This window comes from Hydra vulgaris, chromosome 08, assembly GCF_038396675.1.
Source record: "Hydra vulgaris chromosome 08, alternate assembly HydraT2T_AEP".
Lineage (NCBI taxonomy): Eukaryota > Metazoa > Cnidaria > Hydrozoa > Anthoathecata > Hydridae > Hydra > Hydra vulgaris.
Genome location: NC_088927.1, coordinates 27,627,501 through 27,652,900, shown reverse-complemented (window position 1 = coordinate 27,652,900; position 25,400 = coordinate 27,627,501). Strand labels below are relative to the sequence as shown.

Below are 25,400 nucleotides of genomic sequence, written 5' to 3'. Positions count from 1 at the left end.
TACAAACTGTAAACAATTACCGTGGCTAGTGGATCAGAAGCTCATCATTATGAACGCTAATTGTGCCTCTCCCTACTTAAATAAATCATTATAAGAACACATAACTTGCCCATAACGTGAACATGCGCCTAAATTTGATTGAATGAATAACATTATTATATGCATTTGTCACTCAACTGATGTAATCATTTGTATGAAACTAATCTAAACTAATCCTTCATTAATTATTTTTATAATCGCGTATTTATTTATGGCGCAGGTTAGCACGGTCCGAATTTATTTCACACAGTTTAAAAATGCCGACTAAAACCGAAACAATTTTTTCAGTGAAAAGTTGAAAAAACAAAAATTAATAAAAAAAGCAAAGTTTTTTTTATGCCGCATATCGATTCTTCATATCTAATTAATACCTGTCCAGACCCAATCTCTCAGTTATATAACTGAAGCCCCGCAGCTAAGTATTTTAGTATGGCGTCATCAATGACGTTTAATGCAAGGCTAAGTGTACAAAGGTATTTGTAATAGCAGAAAACAAAAATATATAAAGAAACTCAGTTTAACATTGCTGATAAAAGAAAAAGCGCTAGTCTACGTTTTATACACGTTAAAATATACTTTGTGTATAATATAGTATAGATATATATAAATATAAATTTAAGCATATATATATAAATATAAATTTAAGCATATATATATAAATATAAATTTAAGCATATATATATATATATATATATATATATATATATATATATGTATATATATATATATATATATATATATATATATATATATATATATATATATATATATATATATATATATCTATGTATGTATATATTAGACAAATTAAAAATTAAATTATGCAGCGAATATTCAGACAAGTATCAGTTTTTCCTTTTGTTGTACTCTCAATATTTTGCATGCAGTATGCTCCAAAGGTACAGTTTGTAGAAAAAAACTACTCAAAAATTATCTGCCACCGTCAACACACGTCAGAAGACTTTGCATTTTCATGTGCTTTAAAAGATCGTTTAGAAAGGAACCCTTTAGTTTGCTCAGGTAACGTACTTTATTGAAAAGTAATTTAAATAGACATAAATAGAGTAAACGATCGATTGAATGGCAGGTGTCGCTTTTTTAACCAAAAATTTTTTCAAAACATCTTAACTACTTAAAAATGTTTACAATTAATAGAAAAGAGTATAATCAATTATTTTATATTCATTTTAATCAAATTTAATGGTAAAATTCGAATATAATTTTGAAATATCTCCCAATTATGTAGTAATGCAGAATGCACTTGTTTAGGAGCATTAAAGAGGTTTTTTATTTTTACTGGTATGTACTGTTCGACTGAAAAAATTATTTTTTACGTATCTTCTTAAGTTAATGTTGTTTTTTATAATTTAAAGCTGTTTAGATTTAATTTTTAGGTTAAGATATATACTACAACAGTATAGATAAACACTAAAGCAGTTAAGATATACATTACAACAGTTAAGATATACACTACAACAGTTAAGATATACACTACACCAGTTAAGATATACAGTACAACAGTTAACATTTACATTACAACGGTAAAACATTACTACGTCTGTCCAATAACATCTGTGGAGTATTCTAATATTCTTTGTACACTTTTGTCCAAGATCATCTGTATTTTTTTTACTCTAACAACATCTGTCCAATATTATCTGAAAATTTTACGACCCCTAATAACATCTTTAGAAGATGTAACTACATCTGGCAATTTTTATCCAAGTCCAGTAACATCTGGAAGATTTTTCTTCAGATGTAGTTACATCTGAAATAATTCCTACATGTAACAACATCTGGTTAAAATAATCCATTATTAGTTAACATTTTTTTCCAGATGTAATTACATCTAAAAAAATCATAAATGCAAGAACTTCTGGTTAAAATTTAATGCGTTATAAATTAATATTTGTTTCCAAATTCAATTGCATTAACTTATAACTAATAGTGCAGTTGCCGTTTAAAATTTAGGGTGGAATGCAAGAAGCGAACTTAAGCGAAGTTCGACTTGAACTTTGAAGTCTGACTTTTGTCAAACAAGACTTCAAAAAAAAGCTTGAGCAAATGCGTAAACGAAACTTGAAAATTTCAAGATCGCGCTTGAGAAGTCAAACTTGAAAAACTTAGGGTGGAACGCAAGAAGCGAACTTGAGTCAAGTTCGACTTGAACTTTACATTGTAACCAATAGCGGCAGAGTATTTTTGAGGGGAAAACCCATACTCTGCCGCTATTGGTTACAATGTAAAGCTCAAGTCGAACTGGACTCAAGTTCGCTTCTTGCATTCCACCCTTAAAAGGCAGGCGGAAACGGAATAAAAAACTGCAACCAATAGCGCAGAGTATTTGAAAAGGGAAAACCTTTTAAATAAAGCAAATGAACTATATATTTTTAAATAATATTTCTGAGTTTTATACTTTAAAGTATTTTGTCTGTGGTGCAGTGGTTAGAGCGCTTGCTTTATAAGCAGGAGATCCTGGTTCGAAACGAGCTCTGGACATGTTTTCGCGTCACGGTAAGGAAGGAGGCGTGAATTTTTTGGTTAAATGCACTTCCGCGGTGCTCTGTGACAAGACCGTTAGGACTTCTTGGGGCACCTTAAAAATATATATATATAAAAAAAAGTATTAACAAAACAAATTAAAAGATGTTACCTAAATAATAAATTTAACTTTGTATTTTATTTTTATCATAACTTACTAAGTAGATCACCTCAAAAATCCTTTTCTCTAGAGGTGAGCAGTCGCGGCGCAGTGGTAGCGCACTTGCCTCGAAAACAAAGGATATGTGGTTCAAACCCCACCGCTGGGCAAGTTTTGCGACATTGGTTAGAATCATGGCGTACTTTATAACAGGCCTATTCACCGTGCGGATGACGTCATAAACTGGAGGCGAGTTTTTTAAACAAAAAGTACAAAAAAAACGCTAAGTTTTAAAAGTTTTTGTTTCGGTTCTTTTTCAGACCTTGGAGAATATAAATTACAATAGTTCTTAAAGAAAACATTTGAAAGTGTAACACCATGGTTTCTATTCATATTTAATTTATAGGATTCTGATACAAGCATCATTAGATTGCACAAGGAAGATATGCATGTATTATCAGCTACTTCAATAATAATATAGCAATATATTACCCATTATAGTTAATCCTCCACGATTAATTTCTTCAGTAAAATTTCTAAATTTCTCATAATAAAAATTATAAATCATCTGAATCTTTCATTCATCTGTCATTTTGGACAATAAAACCAGCTATGTAAATTAGAGTCATTTTGACATCTATAGATAATATATTTTCTAATTCTGGCAAATTATCAAATATCAAACATTTTTCTTCATTTAAGTAAAAACCACATCTTTCACAAGAATGACCTGATGTAGTAAAATCAAGATCAACACCATATTTGTCTAATTGCAAAAGTAGTTTTATTTTTATGATACCCACTTTCTCTAGTATTTGTTGAACAATAATAAAATCTCTTGATCCCTGTCTCAGTTTTTTAAACTGCTTTTCTAAAGGATCAGTTGTAAATGTTCCAAGCAAAACATACTTATGACTTTTAGACAAGAGAAACTTTGATAACTCCACAAGACCATTACAAGTATGATAGATACTTATAGAAGTATCTTTGGTGAAGCTTTCAAAACGAACTATTTGAGAAGAGCACATTTGCTTAGCCATGTTTCCAAATTCTAACAGCTTTTGAAGATTAAAATCATTAGAAGAGAAAAGAGCAGACCGATTCGGATCACGCATATGTACATCTGCATAAAGGCTATGAACATTAATAATTCTCCAAAATTCAGTTATTATTGAAAGAAAAGAAATAGCATCATCAACATCTTTTAACTCTGGGTGACATTTTAAAGCACAAACTGTTTCTTCGCAAAATACTTTCAGACAAATTGAAACTTTTTGCCTTTCAATTGGTTTTGGGAACACATCTGTAAGTTTAGACATTTTAATCATTTGATTTGATTCTAATTTATGCAATGCTACAATATGAGACCATTTGGCAACTTTTTTTTCTTTATGAACAAAAAATTCAAGTTCCTGTGACTTTTCAGTGATCCAATTATGGCGAATGTTTTTAAAAGGTGAACAAAATCATACAGAAGATATATATTACATTTTGTTCGCCATCTGTTTCAAATTTCTTGAAAAAGGCTTGATTTACCCTGTTACCATCACAAACTATAGAAATAACATGACCACCAGCTGCTTTTATTGCAGATAAAAGCAAAGAAGTTTGTTCAAAAAGAAAATTTAAATCGATGTCACGCACAGGAAGCATTTTACATAAAAATTTAGGTCCACCAAACAAAGTAAAAACCATAAAACTTAAAACAGTATTTGTAAGAACATTTGGATTATTAACTGCTTTTCCAAAAACTGTTCCCCCATGGTACTGCAACATAGTCTTTACATAAACTTCATCTAATAGAAGAATGCAGTTTTTATATCTAATGTCTGTTAAGTTTGAAAAAACCTTTTGTAGATAAATATCCTCATGAATAGATTTTACTTTTGATGTTAGTCTTGTTAATGTTGTAATGCTAGGAAGTTCGAAGACGATTATATGTAGCACGTGATATTGCAAAGTACTCAAAAACTCCAATCATTGTTTCAACAGAGTACTTTTTATCTGTAACAGGTTTATCGCTCATTAAAAAAAGTTGCTGTTAAATAATTTTTTTTTACTGCTTATCTCATGAATTTAAAAATAGAACTGCTTCTTCAATATGCGACCATCTATTCAATATGGTAATTCTGTTCTGTGAGAGTGTTTTTTTTTAAACATTTGACTTCAAAGTGAAAAGATTCATACTGAAAATTACTATTTATTTTTAGAACAAACAATGGAACACCTGTGTCATGAAGAAACTCTAACGATTGAATCAAAACTTGATTTTCTGTTTTAGTGTTAAATATATCAATTCCATTAAATTTATAGTTTTTTATGTATGTTTTCAGATCTTTCAAAGATTTTATAAAATCTTTTAAATTAAAAGCAAATAACTCGTCAGGTTGAACATTTCTAATTTCTACATGTGATCTTGAAGTTGTTCTGGGACAACCAGACTGTTTAGGTATTAAACTTGGTTTTACACACTTAAACACAGATGGAGAATCACATGGTCTTTCTTTGCCATAATCTTTTGTCGTAATGTATCCAACAGGCCAGTGTCTTTCACAAACAACGGTGTATTTCTTATCTGGTATGTTGTCTCTTGGTATAAAAGCCAACCACTTTTTTCTTTCTTCTGGTGTTCGAGGAAGACGAAAAGTTTTTTCTTTGGAAACTTTTAATTGCCGTTGCAATTCGTGACACAGCATTTACGACCCATGTTTATAACAAAGTAAACTAAAAATTTCAAAATTGACTAAATAATTTAGCAAGTACTTCGACTTTATGTTACAGAATGAATATAGGAAATATAAAATCTTCGCCTCCAGTTTATGACGTCATCAGCACGGTGAATAGGCCTGTTGTAAAGTACGCCTTGGTTAGAATCTAAATGGTGTGAAGTTCTATGCTGCTTCCTAAATGGTACTCTTTATTTAGCTTTAAAAAATTATAAGTTTTTGAGTTGTGCTTACAGTTCTTTTTTACAAAATGGTTTTAATGCTGCTTGGATTACTAATATAGATGAAATGCATATTACTATCGTTATTTTCATATTTGTGGATGAGGATGATAATAACAATTTTTTAGCCACTCTTGAGCTTTTCGGAAAGCACAATAAGACACAACAGTTACGTTTAAAAGAGTTTTCTCGACACCAAAAACAAGGAGCAAGAATGCAAGTGCACTAAGCTGAAGAACTCAAAATGAGTTCATTATGGGATGTGAAGAAATTAAACAGCCATTTATTTCTGCATAATTAACAATAGAACTCCGTACGTGTCTCATACGGAACAAACCACCTTTGTTCTTTGATTCGTGCACCTTGGCTCTGACAAGCAATTTCTACCTTTAAAAAAGTTAGTTATTTAATGCAGCTCTTGATAAGTTACTATATATAAATAAGTTAAAAGAAGCAGGATGGATACAGCTCAAAAGACAACGGACATGTTTTGGTTCATATAGCGGTCTCAATCCTCCACTAGTGATGAATAAACACTTAACCAGAAAGAAAAATGAAAAGCATTGGCAAACCTTTGAGGAAATCTTATAAAAGAAGAGGAGTTGAATAAAGAAATAATATAGAATTTGTTAAGTTGTTATTATTATGTATTTCGCCATAAAAAAAATATTAACAAAATTTGACTTGAATAAAATGTATATACACGGCTGGGGCAAGAAGAAGACAAATTCAGGCTTATCGCTGTGCCCTTCCAAACAAGAATATTTTTCAGATTAAGATCAAAAAAATATGATCAAAAATAAAATAAATAACAAGTCAAAAACAAGTAATTACTCCTATTTAAAAGTTTTAGAAGAAGTCCAGTTTGTTGTCAATTATTAAAAATTTATTTTTTATTTTATTTTTAAATTAATCAAAGAAAGAAATTTTTTTTAACTCATTATCCAATAGCGTGTTCCATAATTTATGTCCTCTGATTGCACACAGTGGCCCTCAACAAATTCGAGATCAATAAAAATGATCTCGAATTTGTTGAGGGCCAATGTGTACATTTGTTAAGTAAACGACACAAAACTGTTTCCGCATCATTTAAAAAATTTGTTTGTACATCACATATCTGTTGAAGTTAAAATCCTAGCTGTTCGTCCAAAACTTTAAAATGACTTTCAAATTGACAATTTTATCTATAAAACGTCATTAACAAAACAATGACAAATAAAATAAAATACTTTAAATTACATTAAGAGAACACTTATAAAAGAGAAACGAGATCAGAAGATCTCGAAATTATTATCTATTGAGAAAATAACTTTTTTCAGTTCAAAAACTGTTTCCGCATAGAAACTTAACATAGAAATTGTAAGCTCTCATTTTTTCAGTTTCATTTTACATTTTTTTGAAATAATTGGTTAAATACTGGATAGCATTACTAGATCACTTGTGAATATTTCTGTTTTTAATTAAAACAACTTTGTATTACTAAATAATTAAGTTCTCTATTTAAATAAATTAATAAAATTATGAATTTGTATGAAGAATTGTAAGCTCTAAGAAGAGTTCTCAAAATGGTTTTCCTAATGGTAAGAATTGAAGATTGTAGATTTCACTTTAGCCAAGCTATCCTCAAAAATATCCAATCATCGAAGTACTACCTTGTGGCTGAATACAACAACAACGTCTTGATCAACAGGTGGTGTTGAAGGATTATGGCATTGTCATTGTTACCACATAACAAAACTAGAAGCCATGTCTCTTGAAAGATATCAGAGTCCTACATGACAAGTTGATTAGAGTTAAAATGAGGAAATTTCATCGCAATTACTTGATGCGTTTCTGGGTTTGTCAAATAAAAGCTTCTTCTTTTAGTTTACAATTATTACGATTATTACAATTATGGTTTACGATTAAAAACCAACAACTCATGTGAAAGTCTCCACTCAAAAATGAAGAGTTCACTGAGCAACCAACATTTTTAAGGTATATTAAATGTTAACAATATTTTTATGAGATTTCTTAATTTAGTCTGCAAGTTTTTTTAACAGTATGCAGCAATTAAACCCTTAAAAATATATAAAATGTTCTAAATTCTTATACCAAAAAAAAAACTGGTTTGCACAATACATAACAACCCTGTTTATGATAAAATCTTATAATTGTACATTTATTGTTTTATAGATTTTTGGAGGGGCTTGTGCAATCAATCATCAAACCAACAGAGGTAGATATTTTGTAAATTGACAGTGGAAACATCCCCAAATTGAAAATGTCAGTTAAAGAATTACAGCATGACCAAAAATGAAGAAAAACTTGAAACAGGTGAGTTCAGCTTTGAGCAATTTGTCCATACATCATCATACCTCTCCAAAAAGATTAAAAAATCCAGAGATAAAAATGATGTCATTTTAGAACTGATTGACGAACAAAACATTTTAATTGATGATGACTCTGGAGATGATCATGAGAGTTTTAGTGACACTGAAGACAAAATACCACAATCAGTTATTTTACAACAACCACCAATACAAATCAGACCTCAACATGAACTGGAAACAACATACATTGTTTGCATGGACAGGCCTTGCAATACTCTTTTAATGCCATGCAAACACATTCAAATCTGTAAGCAATGCTATGAAACCATTCCAGCAGAAGCTTTGGTTGATAACCAAATTTTTCTGAGTCCAAACTGCCATAGGGTTGTGGAAGATGCTATGAAAATTTTCATTTAAACCTCTGAATTTGTTATTTAAAGTTTCAATTTTCAAAGTTTACTTTTTATGGTATGTTGATACTTTTTCTTATTTTTTTACAAAAAGACATAGTTGATCTTTTTTTAGTGCAATAATTTTATGCAGGTAATTAAATACACAATTTATTTTAGTTAAAATGGTCCATTTGTGTTTATTGGGCAAGTTTTTAAACAAAGCTTTTACTTGCCATAATTTTAACTACGATTTGTGATGCAATGCCTTATGTTTCTATTAACAACTTTGTTAAGTGTTTTTATTAACAACTTTGTTAAGTGTTTCTATTAACAACTTTGTTAAGTGTTTCTATTAACAACTTTGTTAAGTGTTTTTTTTTTATTTCTTAAAAAAGTTTGTAGCTTCTTTAAACTTTTGTATAAAAACAGGATTTTTTTTTTTTTTTTCCTTTTGTAAGAAAAAAAAAAAAAAAAAATCCTGTTTTATTACTTTCTAATATAAAACATGTATTAGACTTTGAAACTGTTTTCAAATAGAATTATGAAATATGTTTTTGTGTTTTTATTTGCCACACAGAATAACTTTTATTTACAATTGTGCTTACCTTTTTGTTATGTAAAATCATTTTAAATGTTACTGGTTTATCTGCAATATAATCATACAAGTCACTGACTCCATGATTCCGTAACGCAGTAAACAATTAACACATTTGACGTTGTTCCATCATTCCGTCACTTGCATCAATTCCGTCGTTCCGTCACTTGCATACAATTTTTATATTTTGTAACGCTGATACGTAACAATGCTGTAGAGGGTCGGCCATAAAGTATGTAAGTTTTTATTTCAACCTTCCCCTCACCCGCATTTTGCTATACGCTTTTTTGAGTATCCTACACCACCCAAAGAGAATCCTCGCTTTTAACCTACCTATCCAACAGCTCTAAGAGATTTATCAAATGGTTTATTTTTCTCATGCATGTATAACTTCGATAGCTCAGTGGTTTAGTGCCCTGTCAATAGTATCGTTTTATGAGGCTCAGGTGCGTCCTTTAATACAAAACATTTTCTATTTTTTCAATTTGGCCGTATATAATTATAGCAAAAAAATAAATCTAGCGAAAAATTGTTAAAATAAAATTTTAAAGTTTTTGCTAGCAAAGGGCTACTTTTTTTTTTTTTTTTTTTTTTTTTATACCTCTATAGCAGCACATTCTGGAGTAGCAGGATGGACTTCTGAACTTTTTTCTTTGCTCTTTGCATTCCAGCACTTTATTGCACAATTCAATGTTTGTTCAACTTTGGAGAGAATTTCACTCTTAGAAAGTGCTACTTTTACATTCTTTTTATTTTGTATTAAGTTTTGAAAATGTAACATCTGGAAACGGCATAGGTCCTGGATACCACCAACAAACGAATATTGAAATAAAGGGTGTTTCAGTTGTGAAAAGATAATGTCTGCAGTTGATTTATTATTAAGAGGATGAAGGACCGAGTTTAATATTTTTTATTGAATACTTTTTGAAATTTCCTGGATTTTAAATAGCAAATTCGTATAGTTCTTACTGTGATTCGAAATATTTAAAGCAATTTTAGCGCACTCCTTCCTATTATACCTCGCTTTTTCATCAAAGCAAAATTATTTTCAAATAGCTCCATACCGTAGGTTGGGTAGGGACTGCCAATGATTTATATATATAAAAAATAGAACTTGGGTGGACAAACTGGATTCCAGATTGAATAAGAGTTTGAATAACGGCTCTAAAGTTTGAGATTTTTCCATCAACATTTGTATAACTGAGTGAAGTAAAAATTGAATGTTTAGTATCCCATGTGAATTCCAGGTGTCTAAGTTTATTCTGAAGATTTTTTTATTACCAGAAATCGTTATTGTATTGATTTGTATTTGTGCTTTACCGCAACTAAGTAAATATTGTAAATATTGCATGTTTTTATAAGGTTTTTGAGACAAGAGAAGGTAGAGTTTAAATGTATGACATCATCCGTATATGCTACCACACCAGTAAAGTTACCGTTTATAGATGTGCCAACAATATCTTAATTTTTAATACTTTCAAGAAGACTTTCAGCGTAAATTTCATAGAGATGAGGCAAAAGAATTGATCCTTGTCTTACACCTTGCTTTAAAAGAAAAGCGACTGGTTTACAACCTTGACTTACAACATGAGACTGTTGCACTACTATTGTTATATGACGAAGAGATAGTGTTAACTATACAGAGTGATAATTTTTTATCAAAATATAATTTATCAAATAGCATCTACATCTAAAGAGATACACAGGGGATACACATAGATACACAGGGAAATTGCTGCTTTTGTAATGTTTAATTGTTTCGGTAATTAGAAATTCAGCATGTAGCGTTAAACAGTTAGTATTAAATCCAAGTTGTAAGAGGTGAGTATCCTTAATATCCGGACATGTAATGAGGATTAGGTATTCTAGAACCTTTGTAAAAATTGGTATAATGCTAATATTGCGAGGGCTACCCTCGCAATATTAGCATTATACCAATTTTTTAACAAAAAGAGATTTAGCAAAGATTTAACAAGGAGTAAAGTAATTGAATTCGACATTGATATTGGTATCCATCCATAATTAATGGGGTAATCAAAAGATTTGATGAGCCATTTTGTAAAAGTCACAGCCTGCGTATTTTAAATGTTCTATTGAGGTACCGAAAGAGTCAGAAGATTTTTTTAATTTTAGGTTCGAAATATCCCTAATTATATTTTCTTCAGTTATTGTAACACCATTATGTTTTGTACACGGGGGAATTCTCCAATTTTCATTACGATGTGTTATTTTTGGAGTATTCAGTACTCCTTCGAAGTGGTTTGCGAATTCTGAAGTAATGGGTTCTTTGTCTTTTTTAATATTTATACTAAATAATCTAGAATTTATGTCTTTGTTTAAATATCTAAAAGCAATCCAAAAGTTTTTTGGCCTATTATTTTTTAACTTTTTGATTTTAATATACTGTGCGCAAACTTTATTATTTTGAACCAACTTGGCTTTGCGAAAGTTTTTACGAGCCATTAGGTAACGATTGAAAGTTACAGAGTTTAAATCTTTTATAAAACCAGAATTTCTCCATTTTTTAAAATGAATTGAAAGAATAGTTTTAGAGCGACTTAATTCAGGTGTCCACCAAGATTTTGAATACAAACTTTGCTTTTCACATCTATAAAATAATTGCTGCCAGCAATTAATTCATTGATTTGAACAAGCTTATATTCATAATCATCTGAAAAATTAAGATTGCTAAAGCAATTGGTTAATTAATCATTATATGAATTTATAAAGTGAGAATTGTTCCAAGCTATAAATTTTAGTATCTTCTGCTAATTCAATGGTATTGCATTTAGTATGTTAAATTAATGGTATTTTATTTAGTGTTCCTCTAAGTTCAACTGATATTGATAGTGGTAGGTGATCGCTGAAATTATTTGAGCATTCAGGATAAACAATGCATTTAAGATTAAGAAAACTTGTAAATTTGGTACGGCGACGTGATCAATATATGACGAATTTGGTAATGTCGATATGTAGACGTAGTACTAGAAACTTTAGTTAAATTACTTGTTTTAATTGATTTATTTTTTAAAAAACTTATAAGTGCATAGAATAACTATTACTTTTGTAATTCGATCTTTCAAATAAATCATATATTTGGTGTGGAAAAGACTGGGAGTCACCGGCTATAGTTATATTGCCGTTACCTTCATAACTATTAATTAGACCTTTGACGATATCTAATTGACTTTTTATATTTTCAGTGATGAAAGGATGTTCCGCGATGAGTATATTTCAATAACTGAATCGGTGAATGTTAAAAGGGCGGAAGTCCAGCTAAACTTTCGGGAAAATAAAGAAAACTGGATTTGTTCCCCGTAGTAAATTTTTGCTAATGGTTTAATAATTTTAAACAGGATAATGTTTTTCACCTTCAAAAAAAAAATTGTTGAACCATTAACAAAAATTTACTACGGGGAAAAATGCAGTTTTTTTTAGTTTCCCGAAAGTTTACATTTTGGACTTTTGCCCTTTTAACATTCACCGATTCAACTACAATATTAAGTCCCTTTTTTTGGAAATTTGTTGTTAATGGTCATTCTCGTAAATTACTCTAATATTTTGGAGTTGATTTCTTCGCTTAAAGAACGCATTTCCGCCAAATGGTCGACCTTTTTTATGTTTATTAGACTGTTAGAAATAAATGGAGTGTGTATTATTAGATATTTATCTTATTATAGAATATTCAAGTTTAGATATCCAATGTACATATAAAAACTTTATATCAAAAGATTGTTTAAGTGATTTTGTAAATTCAATGTTTGACTTATGTCTCTGACAGTTAAAAGTAAATATATCGAAAGTTGTTGAAGGTTTTTTTTTTTCTCTTATGCTGCTTAGACCCATTTTCAATTTAAATTTTTTGTCCTGGCTCCCTTTGGATACCAGATTTTGTTCACTGTTTTTGAAAAAGCGTTTTGTCCTAAACGTTTTTACAATTGTATTGTTGTGCCATAACTCAGGGTTGAATATTTTTATTTTTACGAATTGTTTATTGTAACTCAAAAGAATCTACTCTACTAGAATTATACTCGTTTATTTTTTCTTGAATCTACACTACTAGAATTATACTCGTTTATTTTATTTACGGATATAACAATGACCATTTCATTTATCATATAATTTTTAAGATCTTTTTTAGCATATTGATTGCATATGCCTCCCACAAACGCATCAAGTTTACGTACAGTTTTTTTGCCTGAAATGCTTTAAAAATAACTCATTATTTTCTCTTGGCGTCATACAACACAAAGTTTAAATACATCGAAACTAAAAGCTTGCTATTTTTTTCTAAAATAAGTCTCTTCGGAAAAAAAACCCGTCTGTTTGCCACAAACCTGCAAACGCAACTTTATTAAGTTCTTGACCATAATTTTTTTTCAGACCATCTGCAGCTTACTAGGGCTAATTATCTGAGCACATTAATAACAAAAGTATCTCGATCTTGACATATGCGCAACAAGTTTCTTCCGGTGTTTTGATGTTTTAAGAAATTGAAAGCTTATATGAAAATTCTCCCCCTTTTGTTTGTTATTGTATACAATATCTTTATATATGTTATATATATAATATCTATAGAATTTCAAAAATATTTTATTTTGTATTTTAAAAAGTCGGAAAAAACTATAAAAAAGAAATGTGCCATTGCAAGGGTTTCAACCACGGCGACACACATCAGAAACTCTGCGAGCTTACTACTTCGGCCTTTAAGGTGTATTGTACAATAAATGTTTTAATAGTATTTAAGAAACAAAAAACTTTATAAAACGGCAAATAAATGCTATAATTAAAATTAAGGAAATATTGCCACAATACAAATTTCAAGTAAAAGTTAAACTGTAAAACTTTATATATATGTTAAAATATTACACAATTGAAGATTACGTAAGTAAGATATTTACATACACTTGTGTTCACATTTTCTTATAAAAAAAGTGGTGCGACTCTTTCTCGAAATTACCTCGGTTAAAATGGCTGCCAAGAGTTCCGTTTCAAACACGCTCGAAACATGATTCAACTACTACTACTACTACTACTACTACTACTACTACTACTACTACTACTACTACTACTACTACTACTACTACTACTACTACTACTACTACTACTACTACTACTACTACTACTACTACTACTACTACTACTACTACTACTACTACTACTACTACTACTACTATTATCAAGTTCAGCATTAATATAAAGAGGATGGTTAAACAAAAATGAATATATGGTTAAACAAAAAACTGATCTATACACAAGTTACTTCATATATCTCCATTTAGACATTAACACGTACGCTGTCGAGCTATTTTAAACTATGCTTTGTTTCTTTGCCGAGCCATAATGTCTGCAATGATTATTTTTTGCCGAGGCTGTTTTTCGCGGTTTCATTCTCATTACCAAGGCTAGATATTAGCATTTCAATAAATAAAATAGTTTTAATCTAAAATAGTTCTATTGCATTTTTTATTCTGAATATAACTGACAAAAAATAGGCACTACGAGTATATTCGTACTTTGGCAATGGAGAAGAATATTTTTTTCTCCAGTGCCGAAATACGAGTTTACTCGTAACACCGTAATGAGTGTAACTCATTGCGGTGACTACACCTTATCAAGATATAATTAAGAACTTGAAAGTTGTAACTAAAAAAAATAAGATGTAATTTAGAACATGGAAGATGTAATTAAAAAACGTTTGATGCAATTTACGAAATTTTGCAATTTACAAATTACGAAAGTTGTAATTGAGAAACGTAAGATGTAATTTAGAAGTCAGTGCTCAGTTTCTCCACATTCACCCTTAGATGCTTCTGATCACAGTTTGATCTCTCTAAAACTAATATCTCATTCTTCTTCATCACCTGAATCCCCCTATTATCGTAACTCTTACAACTACAGAAAAGCTGCCTGGGATTCTTTCCGTGATTCTTTTCGTGATAGCCCTTGGGTAGAAATCTTTTGTCTTCCTGTCGACAAATGTGCTTCTTACATAACTTTATGGATTCAGGCTGGCATGGATTCTTTTGTTCCCTCTTGAAAATTCCAGATCAAGCCTCACTCTCCTCCATGGTTTTCCTCACATTGTGCTGCAGTGATTGCCTATCGAAACCGTTACTTCCATATTTATCAGCAAAGCAACTCTCCAGAAAACAGACGTCTGTTTATCACTGCTAGAAACCATTGTAAAAAGGTTTCGTCTAACGCCAAAGCCCGCTATTCTCAGGTCATGAAATCTCGTATCTCATCTCAAAAATTAGGCTCTCGTGACTTCTGGAGAATCTTTAAAAGTATTAATAATAAGGGCAAATCTTTAATTCCACCCCTCTTGCATGGTTCAGACTTTGTCACCTCACCTAAAGACAAAGCTGAATTGTTTGCTAAATACTTTTTATCAAAATCATCTCTTGATTCCGCTAGTTGCGTTTTGCCTAATATTGTCAACAAACAGGTTGATCCATTACTTGACATTCGTATCACTCCAGCTTTTGTATCTAAAGTGATTTCCTACCAAGATTCTTCTACAGCTTGTGGCCCGGACAACATACCTATTATTGTCTTGCAGAAGTGTTCTGTGAAACATGCTGTTGTCTATACTCTCAAAACTATTCAACAAGTGCTTATCAGAGTCTTGTTTTCCAGCCTGCTGGAAAGCGGCATCTGTTATCCATATCTTTAAAAATTCTTGTGAGCAATCTGATTTGTCTAACTACCATTAGTCTTCTTCCTATCATAAGCAAGGTTTTTGAATCTTTAATTAACAAACACTTACTTTCTCATCTTGAATCTAATAACTTACTATCTGACCATCAATATGGATTTTGATCTTTTCGTTCTACAGCTGATTTGCTAACAGTAATAACTGATAGGTTTTATTGAGCATTTGATAAAGGTGGAAAGATTAAAGGCCATTGGTCTTGACATTTCAAAAGCTTTTGATAAAGTTTGGCATGCTGGTCTTCTCCATAAGCTTTCTTCTTATTGTATATCTGGCAACATCTTCAAGATTATTGAATCCTTCCTTTCCAATCGTAGTATAAAAGTTGTCCTTGATAGGTAGCACTCTTCTTATTCTGTAACTTCAGGGGTTCCTCAAGGTTCTATCCTTGACCCTATACACTTTTTAATTTACATTAATAATCTTCCAGATATTCTCACATCTAAGGTGGCATTGTTTGCTGATGATACTACCATTTACTCTTGTCGAGATAAGAAGCCAACACTCTCTGATTGCTTGGAAGGGGAATTTGAGCTTGAAAAGGATATCACTACTGCTACAGCATGGGGCTCACAGTGGCTGGTGAACTTTAATACAGATAAAACTCAATTGTTTCAGCCAATCGTTATTGCAATAATTTAGATCTTTCTATATTTATGAACGATGATGTACTCGAAGAGTCATCTACTCTTCATCTTTAGGGATTAAATCTTACTTCCAATCTTTCTTGGAAACCATATATCAAATCAGTTGCAAAATTAGCATCTGCTAAAGTTGCATCTCTTTATAGAGCACGACACTTTCTTACTTCGGATTCTATTCTCTATCTCTATAAATCTCAAATCCGGCCTTGTATGGAATACTGTTGCCATATCTGAGGCGGATCTTCTAATGATCCCCATTCTATTTTAGACAAGGTGCAAAAACGCATTGTAAACATAAGTGGATCTGCTCTTGCAGCCAACCTCCTTGTTAGCCAATTACCTTGCAATATTAGGTTTGATTCTAATTTCGCCAAGGTGGCCATATGGGTTGTTTTTCAATAAATTGTTATATATTATCAATAAAATAAAAAAGTGATGAAAAAGGGATTTGTGGTTGGTGGTAACTCCATATTTTCCAAGGAAATTTAAATTTCCTTAGAAGATATGACCTTTCAATTCGATTACTGTATTACTGTATTGCTGGTGCATACCAATGCTAAATTTGATATTATTAACTTATTAAAATGCATGTAGAAAAAGATTTTTTGTAATGGCCTTTAAGCTTACATTGTGAATTTGCAATTACAAATAATGTATTCTCATTTCCATATTACAATTTTTTAATTAGAACTATTGTTTTTCCAATTACATATTGCGATTTCTTATTTACATGTTGGGTTTCTCAACTACATTTTAAAATTTCTTAATTACATTATGTGTTTCTAAATTACATATTGTGACTTCTAAATTACATGTTGTATTTCTCAATTCCATCTTACTTTTCTTAATTACAACTTTCAAGTTCTCAATTACATCTTGAAAAGGTATAGTAATATAGCTTATTTGATGCAATATTATTAAAAATAGTGTTTCAATATTTTTGCACATGCCCATGCACATTGGGTGTTATCATGAGTAAAAAAGGTAATTTATATTTTGTTTTCTTAATTCTAAATTTTTGTGTTTTTTAGACTAGAAGCTAAAATATATTTGATAACTACATTATACTGCATGTCGTTAAAAATGTAGACAAAAATTTGATTTACACATCGTTTACAAAATGTTTTTTAATATATTAAAAAACATTTTAGTGTGCGCTGCGAATTTTTTTACACAGTATACTAATTAGTGTGTTTTATAGATAAGTAATTTCTTTTTTATAAATTGATAATTTATAAATTTATCTATCTCATATTAGCTCAACACAGATATTCCACAATTGGATCAGCACATATGATTATGGAAGATTGGGAGGATAGTGAAGATAATGATATTGAAGATTCAGATTCATTTTTCGCTTATACTACTACGTCTTCGAGCTTAACTGTATAAGAATCAGGTTCTGAAGATAATAACACTGAAGAAAGTGATGGCAATCAGTTTACAGACTTTTATCTAGCAGCCACTGCAGAAGACTTTTTAATGCCGCCGAAAAGAGCTAGAACAACGGGTGGTCTTGCTTTTAGACAAAATCAAAACAAAGCTCAACCGGTAGATCTTATAAGTAATATTTTGCCTGACAAAACAACTTCTGAAACAAATCCATCTAGAAATTCAAACCAATAGAAAGATGAGCCGAATATTGTAAAACAAATTCAATTTACTGCCAATCCTGGTTTGAAGATAAACATGGAGAACAAGAAACCATCAGATTTCTTTAGGCTTTTTGTTACAGAAGAGCTTATAAATACTTTGGTAGTTGCAACTAATTGCTACGCAACGCAAGAAATAAATAAGCTGCGTCCCCTCAGACGCAGTTTTAAAGATTGGAAATCAATAAATTCAGATGATATGATTTTTTCGAGTTCTTCTTCATATGGAGTGTGTCAAAATGCCATTTTTAGAACACTATTGGTCAAAGAACAGTCTTTATAGAGTTCCCTTATTTCCTAGAATAATGCCACGAAATAAATTCCAACTAATGTTACGGTTTCGGCATTTAATTAACAATGAAGATTCAGGTAGTGGACGCTTGTGTAAAATTATTGGACTTCTCGATGACTCAAATAATACAATGGATAACATCTACTGTCCTTATAAAAATATATCAATCAATGAGTCAATAATGCTTTGGAAGGGACGTCTTATATTCAGGCAGTATGTGAAAAAAAAAAGACATAAGTATGGTATTAAGTTCTATGAGCTTTGCAAATCAGATGGTATTGTACTAAAAGTAAAAATCTACTCTGGCGAGACAACTCTCGGTAAACATTTGTTGGGTCAAACGGGAGCTATTGTTTTAGACTTAATGGAAAAATTTATGGGAAAAGGTTATCACCTATACACCGATAACTTTTACAATTCTTTTGAGTTAACAAAGCACATGATAAATCAAGAAACATACATTTGTGGTACTTTAAGAACTGACCGAAAGTCAAATCCAAAATAATGTACAAAAGCAAAACTGAAACAGGGAGACATTATAAGCAGCAGCAGAGAGGGTGTAATGGTCGCTAAATGGAAAGACAAAAGAGACGTGCTAATGATAAGCAACTTGCATTTTGTTGCAAATGATTGAAGTGACAAACAGGAGAGGAGAGAAGAAAATGAAACCCAATATTATTAAAGATTATAATCAATTTACGTCAGGAGTAGATAGGGCGGAACAAATGGTGTCATATTGTGATTGCTTAAGAAAAACAATTAGATATAAAAACAATTAGGTATAAAAAAAGCAAAAAAAAAACAACCTCTTTGATACTTTTTTGTTTAATACTTACTGTCTAAACAGCAAATATGGACAAGATAAAGCAATTTTCTTGCTTAAGTTTAGAGAATTAATTGTTACGGATTTATTGGGTGAACGTTTGAATAAAAGTTGAGTCTGGAATCACCAATAATAGCTTCCACTACTTGTCTTCAACACCACCAAATGAAAAGAAAAATTCCCAACAAAACCATGTCAAGTCTGCTCTAAAATAAAACGTAAAGAAACATGATATGAATGTGCTGTTTGTGAAAATAGACCTCCGTTATATATTGGCGAATGTTTCAGAATGTATCATTCAAAAGAATAGGTTCACAGTTTAATTTTCATAAAATAAAATTAAATCATTATCAATATTTTACTTTTATCTGTTTTAAGCTATTTCTGTCTTTATCCGCATTTAAATTAGGTTCCTTTGATTTTTAAAATAAAAACATGAATGTAATATTTTCTGAAACCAAATGTGAAGCTAAGAAAAAAAAAAAAAGGTGATTAGGCAAAGCTAGTCATGCACAAATATTATTTGAAATAAGTTAGTATAACTACGACTTTACTCGTAGTTGGCAAACTCATGACGCCGGCTTACTACAAGTATTCTCGTAGTTGGCAAATATCAAAGTCCCGCTAACTACGAGTATACTCGTAGTTGGCAAATAAATGATGTCAACTTACTACGAGTATACTCCTAGTTGGCAGCGAACATGTTAAGTTTCCATAATTAGTGCTTATTAAGCGCTTATTATGAGTCATTTTTAAAATAAGACAGAAGAGGGCAGAAAAAGGCAGCCAGTGGAAGTGACCCCTCCAAACTACTTGAATTTTTTATATAGTGATCAAAGTATAAAGAAAATCTGTTAGGGAAAAAATTCCGAAAACCTTTTTTTACTTGGAATCTGGGTTTCAAACTTTAAGGTTTTTCAAAAATTATAGGTTCAGTCAATCAGTTTTTGCCACCTTTGATTCCATTTTTTGAAAGGCAAGAAATTGCAACTTTTGTAAGGAAGGAGGCGTGAACTTACTTTCAAATTCTCTTCCACGGTGTAATGTGATAAGAGTGTAAGGACTTCTTGGGCATCTAAAATAAAAAAAAGTAAAAAAATTATAATAATTTATGGTGATTAAACGTAACGAAGAAACTCCGATTTCACAAGTATGGAAAGACCAGTTAGTGAGCGGATTTCATAAATCACTTTAGTTTACCATCAAAATTTTGAACTATTATTTTAACGATATTTAAAATTCCATAAATAAATAGTTTATATTTAGCATTGGGAAATAAAGACTGCGTAATTATTTATCCTTATTAAACTTAAAAACGAGTTCTATCAATAAAACTTACTCCTTAGTTTAATATAAATATTCAGTTAATATCGAATAGCCGGAGGAGGATAAACCACAATACCTATTGTTCATAACTTTAGTTTTTTGAATGATTCACAATTTATTCCGGAAAAGCAATAACAATTTTCACCTCAAATTATTGTTAATAAAATAAAATGTTTGTTTCATATTAAACTAAAAATCTATTTCTATTAATAGTTGTTTTTTAGTTTTATTTATATTTATACAATTTCTATATAACAATTTATAATATAATTTCTATATAACAATTTATAATATAAAAATACAGTTTCTATATAAACGATTTCTATTAATAGAAATTGTTTTATTAAAAACAATTTTTATTAGTAGAAAGTGTTTTTAAGTTTAATATGAAATTGTTTTATTAAAAACAATTTTTATTCGTTGAAAAAGTTTAATATGAAACTTTTATTTTATTAACAAAAAAATTTTATTAATAAAAAATATTGTTGCTTTTCGGAAGAAATTATGAATCATTCAAAAAACACAAAGTTATAAACAATATGTTCTATACTCATCAGCTGGGAGAAGTTGACGGCAAGAAATACCTCATCAACCTAAAGGTAACACCTATATTAATAATACCTACAACATTTTTCAAACCTGTAAACATTTTTTGTGAGTAGTAAGAATCAGACTAGAAACAATGCTTTAAATAATACACCTAATAACAAGCCCAATAAAGTATAGATTAAAAAGGAAGTTTGAATATCTGGAAGTTGTTATCAAAGATAATTTAAAATGCAAGTATATTTGCTGAGAAAGCCTCTTAAATAATAAAATAGTATATATTAAATAAAGTGTTATTTTAAAGAAGAATGTGATTGTACTAGGTTTGATAAAAAAAAGTTTGAGAATTTTTTGAATTAATATTTACAAGCGGTTTTTTTCATGATGTTGCTCATGAAATAGTCTATTTAAACTACGGCAGTGGTGAAGAAAAAAAAACCCATTTCGTGCAAGTATATGATCAAATTTGTGGAAAGTCAAACTTTGTCATGAAAAGAATGAGTTTACATGTGGATATATTCTTCATTAAAATTGAATGAAAGATATTTAAGCGTTTTTACCTTACTTCAATGTAAAGGACTGGGGAATAAGTGGTGTTCTTAAAAAGATCAATAGGACAGAGATAATGCAGCCTCAAAAACAATCATAAGAACTTTCGTCGTTTTTGGTAATAATCTAGACTTTTGACTGTTAAATATAAACACAAAGCTATGCATTATAGCTTTGACGCTAAAGTGCAAGTGTAGCAGTTGCTCAAATTAGCAATAATAAAACTGAAATTAGTGAACCAAAGATTAAAAACATTATCAACTATCACATTTGAATTTGGTGAGAAAAGTATGAAGATGTGCCTTTATTTCGATATTGGTGACAAAAATAAACAAGAGTATAGAATTCGTAAAATTAAGCATACGTTTAAGTTGTTGTTGTCACATATCAAAACAGGTAGTTCTTTTAAGCAAAAAAAGTTGCTAAAGGAAATGAAAATTGACAGGAAACTATTTTCATGAGGATTTTCCACTGAAATGAATTACCTTACCATGAAAGCAATGCTGAATTAGAATGCTACTTGGTGTTCATATTATTCCAAAATCACTTAATTATAGGATAGAATTTGCAGCTTGTTTGTTCAGAAAAATGAAAATCATTTCACAACTAAATATGCCGATATCTTCATTCTCTAACAATGCTTCTGTTGAACACAAACTACCACATTGTATGAAATTTTTAGATTTTCAAATCAACAGAGAGCACAGTTGTAAAAATAATTATTGGAAAAGAATTAAAAGATATAAAATAAGCAGATTAACATGAAACATAGAAAGGAACTTCTGTATAATAAATATTTAATTAGCCAACAGATAAAATCTTTATTTTCGAACTAGATATTGTTTCTCTTAAACACTTTTATAAATAAATTACAAATTTCTCACTATTAAGTAGTTTATTTGCAAATATGTAAATATTTAAGACTTTAGTGAAAACTGCAGCTTTGTGTGTTTATTTACAAAAGTATGCTTACACATAGTTTAAAATGATGTACAATTGATATTATTGTAGGTTTAGAAACCTGAAAAGTAAAGTATGCTGATGAATCCGACAACAGAAAATGATAAAAACAACCAGGTTAACAATAATGACGATGTTTATGGCATAAAGGGTGATTGTAATCAGACAGATAAAAATGAGGAGAGTAGTCAATATAATGAAAGCACCGCCAACCTTGCAAAAGAAATTTGTCTTTTGTGGAAAGTAAATGGTTGGGTTGCTCTTTATTAAAAAAAACAATGGAATATTGGATATACTGTGGAGGTAATGTTATTCAGAGTATATATTAGCTTTCAAGTCGTTTTTTTAACTTTTTTTACAAAAAAGCGCTCTAAAATAAAAAGGTGTACAAGCAATATGAATAAAATGTAAAAACAATTAGAGAAAAACATTTAACATTTCATAAGTTTTAAATGTTTTTCAGGTAAAACAAATCATTTTAAACTATGTGCACGCATAGTTTAAAATGATTTGTTTCCTCTCAATCCAGGTTTGTTAAAAGATGACATTTTTCATGAGGCAATCAAGTCTTGTACTTAGGGCCATATAGTTTGCTTGTACCTAGGGTCATATGTGCGTAAAGAACTTGTTAAATAAGCAGATATATCTGATCATTTCCCAATAATTCTATCTTTCAAATAAAATAATAAAACTAAGACCAAAACTAATAATAAGTTAAGTAAACGCATATATAATATGAACAATATTGAACAGTTAAAAAAATAATTACCACTGCTTCATTGGAAACATATAAACTTTAACAACGACGCAAATAAAATTTATAAAAATTTTTTCAAAACATTTGATTCTGTCTATGATGCTAATTTTCCTATCTGTGAAAAAAAAAGTGTAAAAAGTTTAAATGCTCCTTGGGTAACAAAGGGCTTTAAAAAATCATCTAAGGTCAAACAAAAGTTATATATAAATTACCTAAAAACAAAAACACCTTTAAATGAAACCTTATACAAAGATTACAAATATCTATTTGAAATAACTCGTAAAAGCTTAAAAAAGAATTATTGTTCAAAATTAATTGAAAATGTTAAGAACGACTCTAAACGCACTTAGAAAATATTAAGAGAAGTTGGTGGTAAACAAAAAACTTGCTCAGGTTTCCTACCGCAGGTGATTAGAGTGGATAACAAAGATGTTTTTGAATCTAGATTAATTGCTCATGAGTTCAACAAATTCTTCATTGACATCAGTTTCAAATTGGCAAATAAAATTCCTAACACCCAAGTTGTGTTCAATAACTTTAATAACACCGTTGGACGATTGCATTTGCATTATCTATTTAATTATCTTCTGAGCTTATTAAAAAATATATATACCCCTAGAGCTGATGAAATAAATGGAAACATAGTCAAAAAATGCTTTGAACAATTAAAAGATATTCTCTTTAAAGATGTCAAAGCGTCGTTGCTACAAGAAGTTTTTCCTGATCAGTTAGAAATAGTCAATATAATCCCATTCTACAAAGAAGGAGACAAAACTAATATAGGTAACTACCGACCTATCTCTATTTTATCAACATTTTTTAAAATCTTAGAAAAAATTATTCAGAATAGATTTATAATACTTATTTTAAGGAAAAAAATTCTAAGCATGCAATCATCCAATTCGTCCGTGGAATCTCTAACTATTTACAATTCACATATTACAAATTTACAAAAGTTATTTAACAAATTGAAAACAACTTGTGTCTTTTAACAATCGTTATCAAAAAAATATTTTAGATATTTCATGCGGGATATTTCTACAAGGATCAATTTTTGGGGCAAAATCTTTTTTTAATCTACATTAATGATATGCATAAAGCTTCTATCTTTTAAGCATTATGTTTGCCGATAATACTAAGTTATTTGTATTTAATAACAATATTAACAAACTCTTTACTACTATGAATGAAGAACTCAAAAATATTTCTAACTGGTTCAAATGCAATAACCTTACCCTAAATATTAATAAGACAAAATGGATTCTTTTTCATTTTATAACTAAAAACGCTATTTACCTCCAGCTCTACCTGATATTTGTATTGACCAAATTTAAATAAAAAAGAGATTACGTCACAAAATTTATAGATGTATTGCTTCATGAGAGCATCACATGGAAGTAACATAATACAATTTTATCTACTCCCATTGTATTGTAAAAACGAACAAACAAATGTAAACTAAAATGTCTTTAAAAAAAAAATTGAACATATATTAATACATGCTAATTAGTATAGAGATGTTATCATATTAGTTTCACCTTTTTTAGACAAGTCTGGCATCTTGAATTTGGGCAATAAAAAAGTCCACCCTCTTAATGGTGCTTTTCTTACCAATGGTTGTGTAGTATTTATTCATTAATCAAAAAAAACTATCCAGTAGGCATGCGTCGTCCGGAGGACGTCTTACGGACGTCTGAATGTCTATGAGACGTCCAGCGGACGTCCTCAGGACAACGCGTGCCCACTGGGTACAAGACAGCCATATATGACTATTTTTAGAGAAACTTACTGCAGCAGAGAAAATATGTGATCTGGTTGATAATTTATTTTATGTGTATAAATAACTTGTTTAATTTAATTAGCAATTTTTCGTGCAGTTCATTTTTTTTTACTTTTTAATTCATTTTATGTCATATGTGTGTCAAAACCACACGGGTTTTTTTAATTATTGTGTTAGGACCATGTTGTATTAATATTTGCGCATGCTTATATTTTTACATAACTTAGCGACTCTTCCGTAACGGGCCATTTCGTAAGAAGACTATAAAATACTTTTCAATTTTCAGCCCTGATATAAGAATAGGCCTTATGTATTACATAACTTTCTTTGGACTTTTATACTCAATATCTTAAATACCTAGAAGAAAAGTTGTGTGCAACTCTTCGCTGTTAGAAATAACTATCATTAAAAAAAGAAAAAGCTGAAT

General features: G+C 30.0%; 1 protein-coding gene across 2 annotated transcripts in view; it reads left to right on the top strand.

The window, feature by feature from the left end:
- The first annotated feature begins 832 nt into the window (after window positions 1-832).
- Window positions 833-25,400, top strand: part of LOC136083718 (uncharacterized) — a 59,924-nt gene continuing 35,356 nt past the window's right edge. For both annotated transcript variants that reach the window (XM_065803353.1, XM_065803352.1), the window contains exon 1: window positions 833-1,059. In XM_065803353.1, coding sequence (XP_065659425.1) covers window positions 861-1,059 — 199 coding nt within the window. In that variant the 5' untranslated portion in view covers window positions 833-860. The remainder of the gene's footprint in view (window positions 1,060-25,400) is intronic.